General features: G+C 37.9%; 2 protein-coding genes across 4 annotated transcripts; both read right to left on the bottom strand.

Moving 5' to 3' along the window:
* Positions 1 to 84: 84 nt before the first annotated feature.
* On the bottom strand, positions 85 to 10,127 carry uhrf1 (ubiquitin-like with PHD and ring finger domains 1). Of its 2 annotated transcripts, XM_028028592.1 has the most exons (17): positions 9,978 to 10,127; positions 7,537 to 7,699; positions 7,174 to 7,452; positions 6,865 to 7,010; positions 6,238 to 6,453; positions 5,895 to 6,010; positions 5,542 to 5,728; positions 4,943 to 5,066; positions 4,667 to 4,774; positions 4,351 to 4,455; positions 3,810 to 3,916; positions 3,572 to 3,734; positions 3,346 to 3,483; positions 3,113 to 3,212; positions 2,761 to 2,909; positions 1,995 to 2,093; positions 1,457 to 1,603 (listed from the first exon to the last, which is right to left on the bottom strand). In XM_028028592.1, the coding sequence occupies exons 2-17, from the start codon at positions 7,687 to 7,689 to the stop codon at positions 1,457 to 1,459; spliced, it is 2,337 nt and encodes a 778-aa protein (XP_027884393.1). In that variant the 5' UTR covers positions 7,690 to 7,699; positions 9,978 to 10,127. The 2 variants fall into 2 exon arrangements, with proteins under 2 accessions (XP_027884394.1, XP_027884393.1); XM_028028593.1 differs by lacking the exon at positions 9,978 to 10,127 and having other exon boundaries at positions 85 to 1,603; positions 7,537 to 7,689.
* Positions 10,128 to 11,368: 1,241 nt separating this feature from the next.
* Positions 11,369 to 19,671, bottom strand: kcnn1b (potassium intermediate/small conductance calcium-activated channel, subfamily N, member 1b). 2 transcript variants are annotated; one of them, XM_028026859.1, is made up of 10 exons: positions 19,446 to 19,671; positions 17,151 to 18,210; positions 16,542 to 16,979; positions 16,220 to 16,315; positions 15,175 to 15,593; positions 14,082 to 14,226; positions 13,862 to 13,972; positions 13,503 to 13,630; positions 13,296 to 13,365; positions 11,369 to 12,689 (listed from the first exon to the last, which is right to left on the bottom strand). In XM_028026859.1, exons 2-10 carry the CDS (start codon positions 18,201 to 18,203, stop codon positions 12,405 to 12,407), a joined length of 2,745 nt encoding a protein of 914 aa, XP_027882660.1. In that variant the 5' UTR covers positions 18,204 to 18,210; positions 19,446 to 19,671; the 3' UTR covers positions 11,369 to 12,404. The 2 variants fall into 2 exon arrangements, with proteins under 2 accessions (XP_027882660.1, XP_027882661.1); XM_028026860.1 differs by having other exon boundaries at positions 14,082 to 14,223.
* Positions 19,672 to 21,468: the final 1,797 nt, after the last annotated feature.

Genomic DNA, 21,468 nt, shown 5'->3' with positions numbered 1-21,468 from the left:
TCGTATTTAAAATGTAATATACATACTCAGTCGATTATTAAATCACAGAAGTACTAATAAAAAAATATCCATATTCAGTTTAAATCTTTTTAAAGTTTTTTATTATTGAACAATGACAATTTCTGCACCAAACATGTGCAGCGAATGCTAAAACCACGCATGAATTCTAAAACGGACTAAAAAAATTTTTTTTTTTACAATTTCAGAAAAATATACATTTCCCAACATTTGCAGATATTTTGGCACAAGAAATGCTTGCATTCAGGACAATTTGCACATTGCTAGAGAATTTGACCAAACAGAAAAACATAACGGACAAAAGCGGTTGTTACAGCAAGCTTTAGAGCTTATATCAAATATTAAATGTACTTAACATTAAAATACAAACATTTCTTGTTTTTACAATGGAATCAAATTTTATAGATGACCACTGGGAAGACACAAAACTGAACCTTCAAATTACATGACAGACAAATATGTATACATCTTAAACTTTAGAAAAAATACAAATCAAGTCTCTAGGCTGAAGTAGGTTTGAGTGTTAAGGACAGTCCAGAGAGCTAAATAGATGGAATATCTACTTTACACTCTTTAAGCATAACCATATCTTTGGACTATTTAATGTGAACCACGAAAAGGGTAACCTAAAAAAAAAAAAAAAAAATCCGTCAAAAGAAAAACATAGATATTTTCAAACAATTTTTTTCCTTAAATTGTAATCCATTTCAAAAAGTAAACCTACAGTAATAAAAAAAAAAAAATCCTGTTTGACAATTTTTGGGTTAACAGTACATGTTGACATTTGATGACACGGCTTACAGATAAGACACTACTCTCCTCTTGCTCAAGAGCTTTAAAAAAAAAAATCTGTTTCTTGTTTACATTTTATGGAGTCATTACAAATTTAAGTTCTTCGTTAATTTATCACATCAAGGCATTGTCATATGAAATGATTACGTCTGGACTCAAGAAATCAAATGATCAAATGTCTGACTTTTCAAAAGACTTCAATAACGATCACAACCAATTTAACAAGAAAACCAATACACATCAAACACCTACTGATAGCCTTAGAGATTAGGATCTTTAGATAATTTGGGGAAGCAGATTACCTCTTTTGACCAATATTTCTTCAATGAGTGCAAAACAAAGGAATATGGGGGAAAATATAGGTTAAATTTAAATAAGGAATATTACCTGTAGCTAAGCAAAATGTGGAGGATTAATTGCCATTAAAGGGTAACGGTACAACCAGTTCTAAATGAATTCTCAATGAATATTAGACAAACATAACAGCTCAACAGTAAAAATGGATGTATTTTAGCCCACAAAAACTTTAGCTTTATATTCATAGAAAATATATTAAGAGAAGCGAACTCTTTATTGCCTCAACTGGAAATTCCCCCGTAAAGGTTTCATTGCGCTTCTTTGAGGGCTGAGTAGACTGGAGTAATGATCATCGCCCATTGCTGTAGCCTGGGAAAAGCTGACTTAGAATGTCCTGCAGATCTTTGTTGACAGACATGGAGTAGTTCTTGCCCAGGTCGTGTCTGCAGGCAGGGCAAGTGTAAACATCTGCCCTGAAAGACCGCTGGAGGCATTCCTACAGATAAAAACATTAATATTGATTTTCAACCAAGCATTTTATACAGATTATCTTTTGACGGTGTTAACAATGCTAATCCCAGAAAAGCCATTTATATGCAAGATGAAAAGGCATGCACAGATTACAAAACGAATCAATAAAATAAATAAAATTAAATTAAAAGTGTGCTAACCAATCACACTTTCAGTGTCTAAAAACAAAAGCATCAGAGAGGAAAGGCTCCATGCCCTTCTAATCAGGCAAGTCTGGAAAACAGTGGTTCTGGATTTTACTCAAGAACATCAGAGTAAAGAGAGTTGAATACACATACACACGTTTTAGTGGCTACAAATGAGACAGAACCATCAATCAAATGTTAAGTTAATATTGAAGATTTCTGGGTCCTCACCTTGCAAACATTGTGTTGGCACTCTGTCGTTATAGGCTGAAAGACCACTTCTTGGCAGCAAATACAAAGGAAAACCTCTTCAACCTTGGTCAGAAATTTCTGCAGGAAAAAAAAACAAAACAAGAAGATGTCAGAAAATGACAAAAGAAAATCTTTTCAGTAAAGTACTCACAGTCGTGTTTAACCAAAAGTCTCTTTTGAGGTTAAAATTGGGTTTCATTCATTCAGGCTTCAGGTTTTTGCAAGAACACTTCATTGGCATCAGCTTTTATAATCTAATTCAATCCTATAAGCTTACCTAAACACACAGCTGGCAGGCAGACTAGAGTCAAAATGTCAGATGGATTTATTAAAGCAAATGGTTAAGTGGTGTCACCAGTATTGCAATGATTAATACGTTTCAGCTTTACTATCATCCCTGCAGAGAATCCATGTTACTGAAAGCTGATTGTTACAGCTGTTTTTAAAATATACTGTGAAAGTTCAAAGCAATATTAACTCTGGAGATTTTAATATAGTTATTGGGCTCAGTGAGGCCACCTGATGACTGATTTTCTCTGACCCAACAAACATCTGAGGCTGAGACAGAACTGCTAATATGACTAGAGCTATTACTGGTGTTAACCAAGCACCAGTTCAGCACTAGAACCAGTTTACTTAACAGAAACATATCAGGTACATCATTTCAGTGAGGGAAATGCATTATGTAGATCTGTATGTGAATGTGCAGAGATATAACTATGGATACTCTAAAGTCCCATGTTACCGGTCCAAGAGACAGCGACTCCATAGCTTCATCCCACAGCTTCTTGTTTGGCTGGTCATTCTTAATGAGGGATTTCTGCTGTTGTGAAAGCTTGTAAACTTCCACTTTCATCTTCTTGGGAGTCTTGGCAGGCACGGTCTTAGGGGATTCTGGAGAAAACAAGTCAGATTTATTTCTACCCATTTATTTGTCAAAGTATTTCATATTTTTGAAATAATCCATCAGGTCTTCTCAGAGAATGTCAATGTCTCTTTCAAAACAGGGAATTCCTATCTGCAAATTGCAGAAGTGAAAAACAAAAACAAAAACAAAAGGCGCACAATCCGACCAGTTAAAGCCACAGAGAACTTACCACTCCCCTGAGATTTTCTCTTCCTCTTCGCCTTATTGGGTGTCTCTTCCTCCTCCACTTCATTTTTGTTCTCCTTCTCCTTTTGATAACCGGCAGGATACTGGAACAGCAGCCATCACAGTCAGTTTACAGAACATATAATCAAGCAAATGAGAATCAAAAGGTAAATCATTATGAAAATGAACATTGTGATGTTCATTTTCTGATGCAAAGCGTACTGCTAAGCCCCTCACCTGCATGACCAGGCCAAGTTTCTTTATGCGCTCCTTCCCCTCTCTGGTCCATGGTGCCGGCTCATCATCATCGCGCTTCAGCAGGTAGCGCCACACCAGGAAACCAGACTTGCCTTTGTCTGGCCAGTACTTCACCACCTGTGCAACGTAGAAGATGCAAAGAAAACCATAAACTGATGCTCTGGGTGAAAGTTTGGTCCTACAAAGTGTCACTTTCTCCTCTTACCTTGTAAATCCCGTCATACCGGTTTCCTTCCTCAGGGCAGAATTTGCTGTGCTTGCGTCCTTTGCAGCTGCGCACAACCCTGACCGGTTTGCCTTGCTTCCAGTTCTTTGACTCAGCTCCATTTTTCTCATTCACAGGGACATTGCAATTGAGAGCCAAAGCCCTAATGAGCCATAAAAATGATATAAATTTGAGGTACCAGACACTGTGCTTTGAATTGTACATTCAAACACTCTACCGGTTCATGTGGGTCAGAGTCTGGTCACATGACTGCTCAGCTGTCCTCTTGTTCCCAGACAGATCTCGCCCCCCTGAGCCAGTATAGGTAAACTCATTGCCATCATCCTTTATCAAAAGATAGCACAAACATTAAAGTCAAACGGCATCAGAATCAAGACTAAAATCATTTTGAGATATTCTCGTCACATAAATACTTTATTTTTAGATCAAAATCTCTTTAATTATACCATTATGTGTTTTACAGCTTATTTATTTCAATTGTGAATTGAGGTAAACTTGCAGAAGGAATTATTTAAATAAAAGCCAGTTTAAGATATTGTGTGTCATTTGTATTTGTATGAAAAAACAAAAATTCCCTAAAATTGGAAATCAAATTTGGTATTAAAAAAAATGACTAGAGGCAGGGTTGACTTTCTAAGATTTTCTTTCTTCTAACTACTCCATTTCTTTGAAAATGTTTTTTCATAGCAACATGTGACATGTTCATTTTAAACTGTAAACAAAGTAAATAAATAATAAATATTTAGAAAACAGCATACCACATCATCTTCATAGCCTCCTGCCAAAACAAGAGAGTAGGCTCCGTCATTGCTCCTGCCATGGATCCCAGCAACATGAGGCCTGTGGACACCGGCTTCACTTACCTGGGAATGAATGAAGAATTACTGAAAGTCTATACAGATAAGTCATTTAAACCCACTTGGCTTACTTAACATCTTGCAGATTGTGTTAAAAACCTTAGCATTAGTCATGTGTACTACATTAATACATGTAAAAGTCAACCTTTAAACAGTTTATTAAATAGTACTCTTAAACTAGCCAAGTGGAGTTCAGTTACAGCAGTGTTGTACAAACCTGCACTCTGAACTTCCACAAGGAACCCACAGGAACACCTGGAATTGGACCATGGTGGTTGGATGGAACGATGGTGCACTGCTTGGTCCGACCCACACAGGCCATACCCTGCAGAGGTTACCACAGTAAGCTACCAGAGACAATAACTCTGCTTTTTTTTTTTTTTTGCTTGTACTCATAATTAGACTAATATTCAGTAAATTAAAGTGAACTCAGATAAAGGTTTTACTACTCAAAACTGTCTTTGCTGTAATGAACAGATCTGCTCTGTGTCACCTTTCCCCAGTCTCTCTGGCTGGACGAGCTTGCAGAAGCCATCCTCGCCTTCTTCTTGCTTTTCTTCAGCTTCTCTCCAGCCAGAACAACTTCACTGGTGTCGTTACGGCAACCGGGGCAATACCTGAGACGGCAGGCAAAACATGTTAAGGTTAAAATCAATTCTACATCCAAGCACGTCAGTAAAAAAGACTAACTACGTTTGATCACCACTAATTCTTGAACAGATCAAACCTAAGCTACATTATTCTACATTCAGAGATTTGTAATTAGCAAAACTTTACACTTTGTAAAAAAACAAAAAATCTGTCCCAGCTTTTATTCTGGACCTGAATTGTGCTTCCCCGTGTACAGTAAAGCATTGATATCAGACTTTTACAAAAAAAAACAAAAAACATTAAAGATCATTAATTGCATTTAAATCAGTATAAAAAAAAAATACAATTTAGTTCTTGAATGAACATTTAAAAACAAGGCAGATATTACGTTGAAACTAAAAGAAAAAGAGAAACTAATGAGCAACAGAGAAAAATACCAATAACTCTAGAAAGTACTGTGCTGGATATAATGAATACGCTCATAACTCAGGTTCTACTGACCAATCTTCGTCTTCAGGGATGGAGGTGAGTGGAGGATTCAGACAGTACGTGTGATAGGCCATGTCACACTCGTCACACAGAAGCTGCTTGTCTGGATCCTGCTTGATGCCACAGATGTGGCAGTTGCACCAACGGCAGTTTTTCTTCAGATCATCCTTGCAATGCTTACATTCAGGTCCATTTGATCCTAAAGGACAAATTATAATTATTAAGTAACAATTTATACAAGAATAATAACAACATGGTTGGTCAGCAGAAGACCCTCACAGTTGATTTGAGGAATAAGTCAGAACGAATCAGACGCCAAACTTTTAAGGTTAACATCATCCATGATTCACAATCTTCTAACTCACTTTTTAACGGGCTATCGGTTCCAGCTGGCAAGTCACTTGAAGAACCTGGCTCCTCGATTTTATAGATTTCAGTTATGAACATGATCCGGCAGTCATTAAGAGAGTCGCCTGCTTCCCTGCAAACAAAAAGACAAATTGGTAAAAATGTGGAGCTCAACACTGGGACCAGCATTGAGCAATCCACAGAGACCACAGCAGGAAATCCGCCTCTACATACCAACCGTTGTGTCATCACAAACCACACTAACGGAGATACTGCTACTGTGCTCACCTGTCACCACAGATGGCTGCAATAATTCCCCAGATAAAGCTAAGCAAAACTCATCCTAGAAAAATAACTTACCCAAGGATGATCTTGGCGTAGATTTCACGGATCGTGCGAGTCTCCCGCTTCCTCTTGATCTCAGCATCGTACCAGTAGCCACGATCCTTGGGGTCATCTGGATTATAGTTGACCATAACGACCATTCCTGGTTCCAGCTGATGCCACTGGTAGACGGTGCGTGCCCGCGGGCGAACATCTTTGGCCAGTAGTTGAATCACACCATTTTCTGGATAACTAGAACAGTTTATGTGAAAGTGTAGTGTAAGTTACATGCCCCTCTCAGGTGTTCCAAACAGCGCTGCACTGCGGTGCATTTAATGGTGACGAGAACCAACAGGTACAAACAGCTACACTGCACTGATGGAAGCTCCCTTCAAAATCCACACTGCCAGCTGACACACAAGCACAGATTTGTAACCAAGCATGGTTCTAAATTTCTCAGACATTTATCAAGCAGAAAATCTAGCAGGGACACATAGGAACGTAAAGGAAATATTGTATAATGCGGTTTTTGTTATTAAGCTCAAGACCATGAACATCCAAAAATTAAAAAACAATGCAAAATTGTTGACTAAAAATGTAAATGCATTTAACTGGACATAACTGGTAAAACTCCAAATAACAATAAATAAATAAATATCTTACTCTTCATATTTAACGTGGTACAGGATCTCTTCTTCTCCATCATCGGACTCTTCTTTGGGCGTCTTTGTTGTTTTTGTGACATTCACAATCTGGGCCTCAAACCATGCTCCCATGTTTAGGTCTCTTGCATCAACCAACTCATTAATCTTCGGACAAAAACAGAAGATGGTAACTGACCACGTCCATTAAGCTTAAAACTAAATTTTGGAGTTAAATGGCTACATGTATGAGTTCTTTTCTTCCAACTTTTCTGCAACATAACGTAGACATAAAACAGATTTAATCCAGTCTACAGTCTTTGTAAATTACCTTGTAAAATCCAAACCCAGGATAGACGAGCTCCACTGCGTTTGTCTGAGCAGAGGTCCCAGCAGTTTGACCCTCGACCTCACCGTGGGTCGAGTTCTTGTCGGACTCGCTCTGGGTGGAGCCGCAGCCAGAATCCGAGTCGGAGAGCTCGGCTTCTTTGTCTTTATTTTTGTTTTTGCTTTTGACGACGTCAGCAGCAGGGGCCTTCTGCCTAACAAGCAGCTGCACTATGTCGTTGAGGCCAACGTTGTAGTCAAATATGGTGTGGCCATCTTCCATCTGAGATCCAACACCAGTAAAGAATGAAACTTTAGTTAAACCAGACCAAAAGAAAAAAGAACTATTTAACCCACACCATCTCACCTGTTTTCCACGATAGAAAAGTCTCTGCCTCTCCGGCTCCACCTTGAACAGCTCCATGATTTTGAGACGCAGCTCATCCACCTTGGTGAGTTTGGACAGGTTATCCACCCGATGGGTCTCCTTCCCATCCATGGTGCGAACTTGAATCCACATTGCAGCTGCCCTATGAAAACAACCAATTTGCACAAACATGGCTGAAAGTCTTTTTTGTCAAAACGTGATTATGCTAACTCCAGTCACATTTAGCTTTGCAGAACAATCTCACTTTAACTTCATGTGAAAAATGTTTCCAAATAGCAGCTCAGTGAAAGAACATCTACTCCTTTCAACCAACACATTGCTGCAGATGGTAAGATTATCGTAAGTAATAACATAATACATTTTATTAGGGGAAAATATTCTTAAAAAATGAAAACAAAAATGATATTTAGGTAGTATGGATTCATTTATACATTTTTCTTCTGTAAGGCAAATAAATGCTGTTATCAGAACTAGCGTTTCCTCCATCATCTTGAAAAATTCAACCATTGAAACAGCGTTTTATTTTGGGATTAACTACTTTCTCCTGTGAGGTTTCCAGCCTTTTCAAAATACTGCAACAAGTCTTCTGATAGCATCACCTGATCTTAGTCTTTTTCACATCTTTGTGCTGGCTCCCACCTCAAAAGATATTTGAGTTCTTAAAAAACACAAAAAGGGTAAGCATTTTTTCACCCACGTGACCCAAATTTTACTCACTTGCTGTAGAGGTCAGGTGAGGGAACAGAGGAAATCAGTGCACAGATCTTTCACTGCACCTGCATCCTAAACTGTCTATAAGCTTGCCACTTTACATTAGGACTTCATAAACCTAAATGCAATAACTGATTGCAACTTAGACACCTACCCGTCCCGCTCATTGGAAACAAAGCATAACTTATGACATCAATGTTGGACAATGTCTCCCACCCAAGCATGAACTGCTGCTGAACTGGAGAGCGCCTCCAGTCACAGATTGCTGCATCTTAGGTACAAAAAGGAGCGAAAACACAGATCCTTCCTCCCAGCAGCTGTTAAGACTTTATAACCATCACTGCTCGCAATAAACACAAGAAGACTAGACAACTCTGCTCTTATTTGGGGTTTTCTCATATAAAATTTTAACCTCTTGTTAGTTGTTTATCGATTTTATCCACTTTAAAGTACCATACTCTGCTGCTGCTGCATATTTCTTTTCATACACGTATGCTATTTTTAATAAGTTGTAGTGCTTTTGTCTTATTTTGTAAATGTGTCTCTTATCTGAGGAATAAGTCAGTCCCTTATTCTTATGGGGGTTTTTTACCTTGTGGGAATCAGCACTCTCAAATTTTACTTTGACTTGCTGCTGTTTCACAGAAGTTACCCGACTGTGGAACAATAAAGGATATTTCTGTTCTAGCCCCGTTTTATCATTGCCATCAACATCATTGTTTTATTAGACTTCATTGTCTGCAATACCCAACTGTTCCTCTGTTGTCCCGATCAGAAATATGACTTCTTCCTGCTCAGAGTACAGTATGGTGCCGCTGTAAGCAGTGGGCTGTCATCAGCACTATCAGAAAGGGAGGGAATAGGCTGATTTAAATACAGTGCGGGAAACTGGGCTCCAGGCCACTCCCATTTTCTTTTAAAAGCACGTCCGGACGCGAGGGAGCGCTAGCAAACAATGTGCCTTCGGTTTCTGACAGTAAAACACGGTGAAATGTTATATTATTTAGGTTCTACACTGATATATTACCCGAATATAACGCACTTGGATCCCAGTGAGTGACGAGGGGAAAGCTCTACGGCTGCTCTGCTTCACTGAGACGCTCTATGCGGGCCCTAAATAGTCGTTCGAAAGCGAACAAAACATGATCATAACATTAAAAAAAACAAGGAAGAGAAAAATAAAACAGCTGCTCCAACTTAGAATTCACCATTTACCTTAGTTTCTTTTACCGTTTTCTTTTTTGAAAGAGCAAACAAAACCACCAAATTATTCACTTTAAGCAAGAAACAGGAAAATGAGCAGTCTTATGTTAGCATACGTGAAAATAGATGAAAAGCGACAAAGTATTAAGCTAGCAAATTTAACCGTTGGTAGTAAGAGTTACAATTTCAGCACAGATAAACAAGATAACTTCTTCCCAACCTATTTTAAAGCGTACAGCAAACCACGTTACAGATAAAAGACTTTTTTTTCAGCCATTTTAACAACCACATTACATATGAAAAACGAACAATGAAAAAAGATTAATAACAGAACTTGACAAAGCCTGAACTAGATGTGCGGCCTTGTTAGTGGTTCCGCACAGGCAGCAAAAGAAACAACACAGGACTTAGCTAACCTCTGTGTACTAGCAACTGAATAAAGATGCAAATGAATACGAAATTAACAAAATGTCGAAAGTTAACAGAAGTGGCAAAACAAGATTTACCTGTTTGATCGTCCAAAATAAAAATCAGGGAAATGTCGGCTAAGCAATAAATGTGCACGTTTTTCTCCCGTAAGTAACTTCTATCAAAGGGTTTATGCGACCAACTCTACCCTTGTTGGAGATTGATCAATGAGTTATTCTTCAACACTTTGTTAACCCGCCTGCTCTAGGAGTTCCCCGTGCTGATTGGCTGCTTCTTTCACACTATTCAGATTTGATTGGTTAATAGAGCTGTCAATCTGGAGAGTGACTGGAGCTTAGTGTCAGCGCGCGAAACGACATTCTCGTGGGTGCAGTTCTTCTTTGGGAGTTTATCGCGAGACAAAGTTCTCTGCAGAATAAACATATGGCGGTCCTGGTAAACAACGTTGATAGTAAATGTATATCTTATCCAAGGAAGAGAAAAATAAAATATGAGAAAAATAAAGTATGTCTGCTTTATGGGGTTTAAAGAAATCCCAGCCATCATTTTTTATTTGCTTGCAGAAAAACACAAGACTTATTTGATGTAATTAATTATGTGTGATTATAATTATATTAAAAACAAATATTATTAGCCCCCAACTATTAAGTTGGTCTTTGTGACTTGTTTGCTGTGCTGAAACCTGAGAAGTGGTAGATAGTGCCTCATCAATATGGGGTGAGGAGTTTCGACCCGGGCTGCACAGTGGCGCAGTTGGTAGCACTGTTGCCTTGCAGCAAGAAGGTCCTGGGTTCGATTCCCGGCCGGGGTCTTTCTGCATGGAGTTTGCATGTTCTCCCTGTGCATGCGTGGGTTCTCTCCGGGTACTCCGGCTTCCTCCCACGGTCCAAAAACATGACTGTCAGGTCAATTGGTTTCTCTAAATTCTCCCTAGGTGTGAGTGTGTGTGTGCACGGTTGTTTGTCCTGTATGTCTCTGTGTTGCCCTGCGACAGACTGGCGACCTGTCCAGGGTGTACCCCGCCTCTCGCCCGGAACGTAGCTGGAGATGGGCACCAGCAACCCTCCCGACCCCATTAGGGACAAGGGTGAACAGAAAATGGATGGATGGATGGATGGAGTTTCGACCCTATCAGCAGAGATAAAAGATAAGGAAATTAAAAGAAAATCACAGGCAGTGAGTGATTTCATCTTTCATCACAGATGATAACTACTATATTCTAACAGATATGTACACATCATGTTTGTATAAATTTACAAAGTTATTAATAAAACAGGCCTGAAATGAGATGTTAGCCAAAGATGGAATACACCATAGGTAGGAGAGCTTAGACGTCAGAGAAACAGCAGACATCTAACAATTTAATGAGAGAAAGAAAAATCTGACGTTATCATTGCTTGCAATATAATGACTCAACACCATCCAGCATGTAAATATTCTTTATTGAAAACAAAATAATAGAAGATTAGAATAGTAAGTCCATTTTAAAACTGTGGCTATTTTAAACATCCACCAGTCTCTTTTGTAATACTGATCTTCTTTAAGATGAAAACTGTTATAAACTTCAACCATAAATGTGAAATATATAAATTTAATCCATGACTGATTCTGTTTTTTTTCTCCATATACTCTCAAATACCACATTTATATTTATTTGCACTTTCAGTTATATTTTACAAAACTAAAATTCCCTATAATTAAGAAAGCATTTTTGCAATATCTTGTTTTATCCCTGCACAAACTGATAAGTAAAGCAAAATGAGAGAAAAAATAAACAATGAATAAATATACTCCTTGCATTCATCCTATTTATTTTGCGTTCCCCCAAAACTGCACTAAAATTAAACAGCTACATTTTAGGAAAAGCCATTCATAGGTGAAACAAAACAAGAAATTAATAAACACTTTGGTAAGAATGATGGACATGAGTAGTGTAAATATATGAGGGGCCCCTCATATAAATACCGGGATATTCACAAAGGCATTGGATTTAGGTTGGAACAACAGAGCAGTTCTGGGAGAGTAGTGTGGTTTCTAAGAGCACTTCTTGTGTGTGTTAAAATAAATATACTTACATTGATACTTACAGAAAATATCTACCTTTCTTTAAAATGAACAAAGAACCACATTGGACACTTGACATCTTGAACTTTTACTGCACAAAAAAAAATCTTTATTTACTTTTTGAGTTTAAATATATGTAATGTTGATCTCTAAATATTAATGTTTTTCAAATTTTCATTAAATACTTGCAGTGTCTCGTTTCAATTGCTGAAGGATTTCAGTTACTGAATAATAGCAAAAGACTTACAAAGTTAGCCTTCCTGAGGTAATCACTCTAAAATGCTACATTACAGAACAATGTTTTTTTTTATCAATTTATTTATTTTCTTCCATATGGACGAAAATAAACAGGCCTATTTTTCCACCCCTAAAGGGAAATAATCATGGTTTTTGGTACAGTTCCAACTGATATGAAAAATTAGGAAACTCAGGGAGGCCTCTCAGCTGTACGGCGTCTCTAGTGTGCTTGATCCAGGACAAAGTTGCTTGGGATGTGCTGAACAGCACTCCGAGCTCAGTGAGGACGACAGGAAGTGAACGCGGCACGCTAAGTCATCCAGGAAATCTTTTTGTAGTTTTGCTATTGCTTGAGATAGAACAACTGGCAGCGATTGCACTCCGATAAGGATGGAGTCCAGTTTCTCTTCCAGAGCCACAATCCTCCTGTCCAGCTCCCCAGTTCGATGCTGCAGATCTAATACCAGATCGTACATCATGTTCTGAGTCTGAAACACAGCAAAGAGATTGTCCAGCACTCTGGAAATATTTTGATATTTTTATTGTGTCTTTGTCAGCATAGATGCAGTCAGTCGCAAATGCTTTTCAGTAAACTATGCAGATAAGGAAAACAAGTTTTGGTTTACATTTTGCTCTATTTTATATGTAAATTATGCTGGATTTCATAAAAATAATTTAGTGGGAGCTAAAACCTAAGAATTCTTCAAAAACTATTTGTCTCCTTATATTATATTAGGTGTATTTGTTATTTGCCCGTTTGAGCATTAGGTTTTTAGACTCTCGGTGGATTTCCACTAAAGTTAAAAATAAAATGCAACATGTCAATTGTGTCCAACATTTTAGCATTATATTTAATAATGTAAGCTAAGCATGGACCCTCAGAGTCCATGCTTAGCATGCTTAGTCCATGCTCCCAAACATATTTGGGACTTTAGGTTGTCCCAAATATGTTGGGACAACCTAAAGATGTCCCAACATATTTAGGTTTGAAATGAATAAAATGGAAGTAAATATGTATTTCTCTCTTCAAAAACAGCAGTTTGATTATAGTTTTCTGGTGTATTCCTCCATAATTCAGAAGAGATTACACAAACCTTTGCGAGATCAGCAACAGTATTTGCCTGGTCAGTTAGTTTCCTTTGCTCCATTTTGAGTCTTCTCAGTCTGAATTTAAAAAAACAACATTCATTTGTCTTAAATGGATTTAAGATTATGTACAGTTTATCTTGACAGAATCTATAATTAAAAAGTGCCTAATTATACTTCAAGAGGGAGACAAACAAACAAATAGTGATACCTACTGGTGGATGGCCTGCAGAAATTTCCGCTGATGCTGCCGCACACGGCCGTGGTCAATCTTTTTGACCAGCTTTGTGTTTTTGTAGATAAGCCAAGTCTCCCTTAAGACATTTGCTGCTGTGTTTTTTATCTGAGAAGGGGAATCACAAGAACAAGAAAGCACTGCAGCAGTTTTAAAATGGCATAGGTTGTCTTTTTATGACTTACATTTATTTTCTTTTGGTACTTTGCAGGTGTGAACTAGTTTGATAAATATGTTCATTTCAAAATGGTAACTGAAATGTAAAGCAAAAAACGGACAATATTCTTGACTGAAAAAAAATTTTCTTCAAGAAAAAAGCAGTATTGGGTAAAAACAGACCTTTTTGTAAAGTTGAGTATCCATCATAAAATTATGGACATGTTTTTCAGCTCTTGTGAGCTCTGACTTCCTTGCAACAACAGCCACCACCAAAGCTGTACAACCTGCTCCCTGTGGAGAGGAAGAGCTGCGGTTGGCATCACAACAGATTGATTCAGTTGTAACCAAAGAATAATTTTGATATTAATTTCAGTACTCATAAAAATGTATTCATTCTCACCATAATTCCTGTCAAGAGGCAAACTCCTTTCCCACAGTAGGTGTGAGGGACCATGTCTCCATAACCAATGGACAGGAAAGTGATGGAGATCAGCCACATTGCTCCCAGGAAGGTGCTTGTTACTTCTTGTGCATCATGATACCTACTGAGACAGAATAGCAGGGGCTGTAGTAGCATTTAGTGTTACAGCTACATGTCTGATCACCATAGACCAGGGTGTCATATATATTGGAAAAGTTAATTTTTCAGGGTGGAAGCATTATTCCACAACAAGCTCTATTGTTTTTAGAACAAAACTGAATGTTTGAGTTTCAGAAAGCTTATGAGTTGATTTAAAGTATCCAGTTTCATGCCACAGACCCAGACTAAGCATGGCTTACAAAAATGTTGGGATTACTGTCAAGTTTTAATCATTTGACCCAAACTATGACCATCAGAAGGCAAGAAATTGGTTAGGATGTTCATGGAGAACCTAGCCACTGCCAAGGCTCAAGAAGAAACATTTGTATTATTTTTTCAAAGAGAACCTGGTTTTGCATCTCAAATTGGAAACTATGGACAAACCTTCTGTAGAAAATTTCTATACTCAGGTGAGACACTGAGGCTGAGCTATTTGGGCACAAATATATGAAGTATGTTGTGAGGAAGCCAATGTGAGGCTTTGGAACCTACAAACACTCCGATGGTAGCATCATGGTGTAGAATAGTTCAGTTGTTGCACAAAATGGATTGAATAATTAAGATGGGGAACGACCTCTTCAACTTCAAGTCAAATATATTGATGAAACTTCAACATAACTGGTTGTTTTCAAGTTCAGTCTGACGTTAATATTTGAAAACATAAGAGCAAAGCTTGAAAGCCAGGTCTGTGCCAAAAAAGCAAACAATTTAAATTATGTTATCCCTCATTAGAGAGGTAGTCAAACAAAGAGTCCTAAGTATGTCAAAGCTTTTGGTCGTGGCAGGCGTTGCAAACTATTAGTGAGCATGTTTGTATAATGTTGGCCCTGAAAATGCATCAATAAGAATTTAAGAAAACTATACACAAAAAATCTCTGTTAGACTATAAATTATAACAACTCTGAGATGATACCTCTCACATACACGCACTGTCCACGCTGCAATGATCCAACAGGAGACACTAAAGACCAGCAGGACAGTCCCGGGGCAGATGGTCATCAGAGTCTTCATCACAAAACGAGTGTCGAAATTAATCTTATTGAGGGCCCCGATGCTGCGTGAGGAGGCATCTGTGAACAGCTTGCTGTGCAGCAGCATGACACGTCCAATCAGGTACAGACGCAGGAACATCGGGACAGAAAGAATGATGTCTACATCGGCATCTGCTACAGATGCTGTGTAATTGAAGGCCAGGCGGGCAGTCCAGGTGAACACATACTGGCCTGGGATTGGATGGATGGCACAGATGAGGAGCTCCAACACAATGAAGAGGATCCTCTCAAAGGTCATTGCTATCCTCCAGTCATCTGCCCCATTGTCAACCATGAACAACTATTACAAATGAACAAAATTAATAAAAAATAAAATTTCCTCAATTGTAAGATTAATTCAGTGAAAATTAATCTAATCTATTTTACTTGATCCAAAAGAACTGGTTGATTAAAATCAGTTTATATTTAACATTAAACCATGGGACAATAATATATATAAAAAACATATTAAAACATCAAAATATAGGCATATAGAATTGTTATATCTTTTGTTTGTTTCTTTTGAAGCAGATTGTATTATCGAAAGCAGATTAACCCAATGTTCAAAGTGACACTATATTCTTTTTCCACCCCAATAAGCTGGAGCAGGTTGTCTTGACATTTCCAAAAATTCAGAGCTTATTGATTTAAAATTAAAAATAAATTTGAAGCACAAGTGTTTTGTAATCACAGCCAATTTTCAACCATATTATAGAGTCTTTATGTGTTTAAAAGAAGGTTATTCAAACATTATGCCTATAATTTTGCAGAAAGTAAGGATAAAATGTGTGAATATAGGGAACATAAACCATGCTTGAATATTTTTAGATATTTTTCCTTAATTAAACCTGTTTCTCATTTTAAAGTTATTGGTTTTAATCTTTTCTAAAAGCAACACTAAAAGTGTTGAACAGTCATCTATCATACCTGTATTTCCCTTGCGTGGTACATCAGAATGAGTCCAAGAAGAATTGCAGTGGAAATGCTGATCAATCCTTTCAGCACATAAGAATAGATGGATTCCTGTTCACAATGGAGAGAGAATATTAGCATATCTGAGTGCCTCAGTGGCTTTGTTTTTATGAGGCTGAAACCTTAGTAGGTAACTGTATTTCTTATTCCACAAAGTAGCCTTCAACGAGGCCAGCCTTGCATATGGTATGTAGTAGTACATATTTCACATTGAACATGTCTTTTTAAAAGAGTGACCCAATCATGTCTCAGTATTTTCTCAGTAGTTATAGGTTACCTTAGTGTAAAAAGTTCTTGAAAGCTCTGTCTCGATGACCATGGCGATGATACCAAACATCCCACAGACCAACGCGTAGTCGCTCAAATGTTTGCGCTTCCCAAATAGAGCTCTCCTCTGACCCAGCCGGTAGCTGATGTCCTTGGTCTTCTTCTGTGGTTTGTTTCCCTCTGTTGTGATCAGGTTTTCACTGTTGGCCTTACTGGAGTCATCTCCGATGACCTTGGAGAAGGCGTCCTCAAGAATGGCACTCTGAAGCAGCTGAAGTTGCTGCTGGTCTGAAGGAAAATCTGCAAAACTAGAGCTTAAAGTGCCCAGGCTGCTGAGTGGTCGCACTGCATCCCCGTTTTGGACACTACCACTTTCTAAGGTATCAGAAAATGGAGGGCAGAGTTTAGGGAGTGGTTGTTTGGATCCAATGAGATGCTGAGAGGGTTCCTACAAAAGAAGGTGGCATTGTTCACCAAGCAGTGTATTGCCAATTGTCGCAATCAAAGACAGCATGCATAAAACTCCGAAATCATATGTGAGAAGATCATAATTTTTTTCCACTGAAACATTCTGGAAACTCTAAATTAACAGGAAGGACAATGAAAAAAGATAACATACCTGACTTTCTTGTTCTCTTGTTCTCTCCACCAAATCTTGGTTTTCAAGCAAACTACACTGGCTGGTGGAGAAAGAGGTGAAACTTTTCTGACTGGCTGGTGTAGCTGATCTTTTTCCCCATGGTGCTCTGGTTAGGCGATTGTAAGGAAGATGGCGGCACTTCAGTGCAAAGGATGACTCTCCAGATGGCTTCCATGTTTGATCATCAGTTGTGGAGCAGTGAGAGTCTTTCCTTTGATGCTGCTGCACCAAAAGTGGTTCTCTGCCAAAAAGGTCTCTCCAGTTGACATCTAAACTGTGTGCAGAGAGTTTCTTATTTCTCATAGCACACTGACCTGAGCTTAAAGGAATGTTGAACAACTTAGAATGAGTTGCTTGGCTGAAGTTTCTGACTTTTTTATGATTGCAATGCTGATCTTTATCACCGTCTTGGCCAGAGCACTGAGGCACGATGATGTTCCTCGGGTGGTTTGTAGAAGGTTTGCGAAGATCTTTGTGATTTGTTTGCTGTGCTGAAACTTGGCAAGTGGTGGACGGGTATACGCTTTCAAGGAAAGGCAGGGTATGAGGTGATGAAATGCTTCTCTTAGTTCTGCCTCTTGGGACACTTTCTTTATTTGATTGTGGCTGTAAACTTAAGATGTCAGAATGTTGGAGAGCATCAGGACAGGGGCAGCCACATCTGTTCATATGGTTTGGATTTTCCACAATGTCTTCCACTCTTCCTGCTGAGGGTGGATCCTCCCCACAAAGCAGCTGCCAGTCTTGGTCACTCAGCTGTGACAGTAAAAGGTTCTGTGTTTTTGAAGGTGACCTCTGAGCCGAGCCTCTTGGAGGATCGATTCCATTCGACTTCTCATGGAGGGAAGATGAAGCACAGCAGCGACTCTTCTGAGGAGATGAAGATTCTTTGTCTGGGCTTCCAGAGAATGGATTGTGCTTCTCCTCAGGACCTCCTGTAGCACAGTGTTGATGTTCTCCATCTTGGAAGGCTTCACCTGTTGAGTCAAGACGTCTTGTTGCATTGGTGGGTTTAACCAGGATCAACCTCATGTTATCTCTGCAAGACGGAAAAGACATGATGTCCATTTGAGTAAAAACACATTCACTTCTGATGCAATAGGTATAGTAATCTGTAGATTATAAGAATACCATAGATGTTCCCAAATGTTTTGACCATCTAAGCCACTAAATATTATTAAAAAACATTCAGCACTGACTATTGGAGTTCAGATCTGTAATCAGTGTCTCTGCCCTGAGCCATAAATATGCAGAAAACCAATAAAAAAAAACTTACATAGATTTCTAGTCTAAACATCGTAAACATGAGGTTGAAAATGTGTCTATAAAAGCACAGCTAATTATATCTAAATGTTGTTGAAATGTTGCTAAATAAATTACTGTAGACTATATTTGGACAGGTTGTAGGGAATAAAGAAGTCATATTCTGTATTTTCAGTATAAAAACAAGGACCTGTTTTAGCCATAAAAAAGATGTTTGTAAATATCTGGTATTTGGAGATATTTATTATTATCAAATAATAAAGGGAAGCTTAAAAAAATTCCAGAAGTTTAAATGAAGAATTTTAAGCATTAGCAGAGTAAAAGTGTTTTTGTGTGAGGAAGTTGTAAACACTTTTTGCCAATGACAGATCTGCACAATGATCTTTATGCAAGCAGAGGCCAAAAGTATATTCAAAGAAAGTATTATGTTTCAAGGGGCATTTGTTATAATCTTTTAATAGATTAATGGGACCCCTTTGTGTTTTTGAATAAGTTTCAAGGCTTGTATTCATGGTTGTAAAAGTAATAATTTATTTAATTGCAGGTTGTCTTTACATGAGGTTGTGAATATGAAACAAACTGTCAAAATCAGATGTCCCCCCTGTACCCTGTTTTCTTTATCTACCAAACTTAGCAACCATAAAGACTGAGAAAAGCTTCAACGGTTTCATTTCCATGCAACACATTTCTAATTTATTAGAAATTTGAATCATGACATGTTACTCTACGTATCACTTTATCATCTGTAAATGTTAACTACTGAACAGATTATAACTCTAAACACATAAGATGTAAAATAACTAAATCAAAAATAATTCTAAAGTTAGGTATTTTTTCTTTGAATTATGCCAAAACAGTGAAATAATGGCATTTTTCTTAAAATGCAATGTTGAATCTTGATTTCAGTCATTAGTTAAAAGCAACAGTAAAAATATTCACTTGTTTCTCTTAACATTTTTCTCTGTACATAAAAATTGCTTAGAATTCTCTACAGCTACAGGTGATTCTTACCTCGTTCCTGATTTTCTTTCGATTCTATCCAAACTTGAAGAAGCAGCCTGCAAACAAATATTCGCCTCATCAACAGTAGTGATGTGTAAAGAAGAAGAGCAACCTGAGTGGGTGTTGGATAGCCGCTTGCCTGCTCCCAGTGTGGACACTTGATGAAGGAGCTTTAAAGATGCTTTCCTTTGAAAGAAATGATTAGAATTCAAAATGAAGGAAGAAATAAGCAGCAGCTGCCTGATGAAGGGTTGCCATGCAAATGGAGGGGAGTGAGAGGGTGCAGGTAGGGGACAGTGAGTGAAAAAAAAAATCTGTAACATCAGACCACAGCATTAGGTGGGGACATCACACGGAAATAAATTGGAAGGAGACAGGTAGGCTGGGAGGGAAAACAAGGCCAATTGCTAGCATTCATAGCAAAGTGGTAAATAAAAGGTCATTTGAAGTTGTTATTGAAGCTTGTTGTTCAAAGGCCTTTTGCAAAGTCTCTTATCTCTTCCGCCACAAGAGCCTGCCGCACAAAAGTGCCCATTTTTAAACCTGGCTCTGAATGAATCATGCCATGCAGCACAAGGGCTCATCACCTGTGCCTTAGAAGAAGATCTAACAAATGCAATTTCAGGTCCAATATAACAATCAGTGTTTAATGAAGCATATTTGAAATCACCAGTAAGAAAGAAGAAAAAACACTGCCTCAGATGGAGTTTTATTCAACCAAATCTTTGTTGGTTTGGTTTTTTTATGTGAGGCAGAAGCAACATGTTTTATATTTTTCTAGATGAAAAAAAAATCCTTTACATTTCTATTTCTTTAATGCTTTAACCAGTAACCCCCGATGTACATATAAGATATGTAGAAAATTCATGTTCCCTGAATGAAACTGAACTGCTAAAAATGTTATTGTCTTGTATTTAGTTAGGATCAAACAGACCTGTAAAGTCTGCGGCTTCATGTGCCACTAACTCAGTAATTTATTAGCTGCTGTATTAGATAAAACCTATGTGAACAGCAACTGTGCTTTTTTCTTTTCTTGACCCAAAATATTAGCAACAATGTAAACTTAGCAATATTTAACACAGTGGTTCCCAAAGAGTTTCTGCCTCGCCCCCCTATGGATTACTATAATATCCCCCCAAAAGAGAAAAAAAATTCAACGGGGCACACACATCATTCAACCAGACATAAACCTATACACATATTTTGTTTTCAAACCCCACTGAAGTTTATTTCACACTTCAGGATGCAACAAAACACACTACAAAACATCTTTACAGTGAAACACTTTTGTGTAACTGTTTGCTTTCTTCTCATTCATCCATAACGCTTCCCATGCCCCCTGTAATGGCACCCCTAAGGGCGTGCCCCACACTTTGGGAACCACTGATTTAACAAGTCATAAAATGCATTTCCGAAATTTTACAACTACAACAAGAGTTCCAGGGTTTTGAAAAAAATTGGAAAAAGTATTAAACTATTTTTGATCATCTTTCAGGTCTGAATAAATAGAAAGGTGAGTATGAACAACATTTGATTTCCCAGACTTTTTTTCTTTAAGTTTCTACAAGACAAAAAAACTTACATTTGTTAATTCTTAATAAAGGTAGTGACTTTACACTGACCATGAACATTTTCATACTTAGGGCTCTTAAAGTTATTTCTTTTATTTTTAAACCTTGTGAAAGTCCTTCACTCCCTCATATCTCATAAATTGTACACTTTGATATACGGTACTCTCCTTTTCTAATTATAACCTGTTCAAAATGTGTCTCTGACAGACCATCTCAAAAAAGATCACATTTCATCTGTCTTTGCTTCGCTGCAGACTGTCCATTCTTTATAGAGAAATCAGTTTATAGTTTGTCAGTCATTGAACGATAAGGATCTCCATACCAGTCAGAAATCCCAATGTTTGACACTGCTAAAACATTATTAAAGACAGGCCAGTAGATGAGTTAAGGAGCAGATTAAAGAACATACAGTACTTTGATGTTACGTCTCCTAAACCTTTACATTAAGACTGTGCTGACAT

Source organism: Xiphophorus couchianus, chromosome 9 (genome assembly GCF_001444195.1).
Source record: "Xiphophorus couchianus chromosome 9, X_couchianus-1.0, whole genome shotgun sequence".
In the NCBI taxonomy this organism is placed as follows: Eukaryota; Metazoa; Chordata; class Actinopteri; order Cyprinodontiformes; family Poeciliidae; genus Xiphophorus; species Xiphophorus couchianus.
This window is presented reverse-complemented; position numbering and strand designations above follow the sequence as displayed.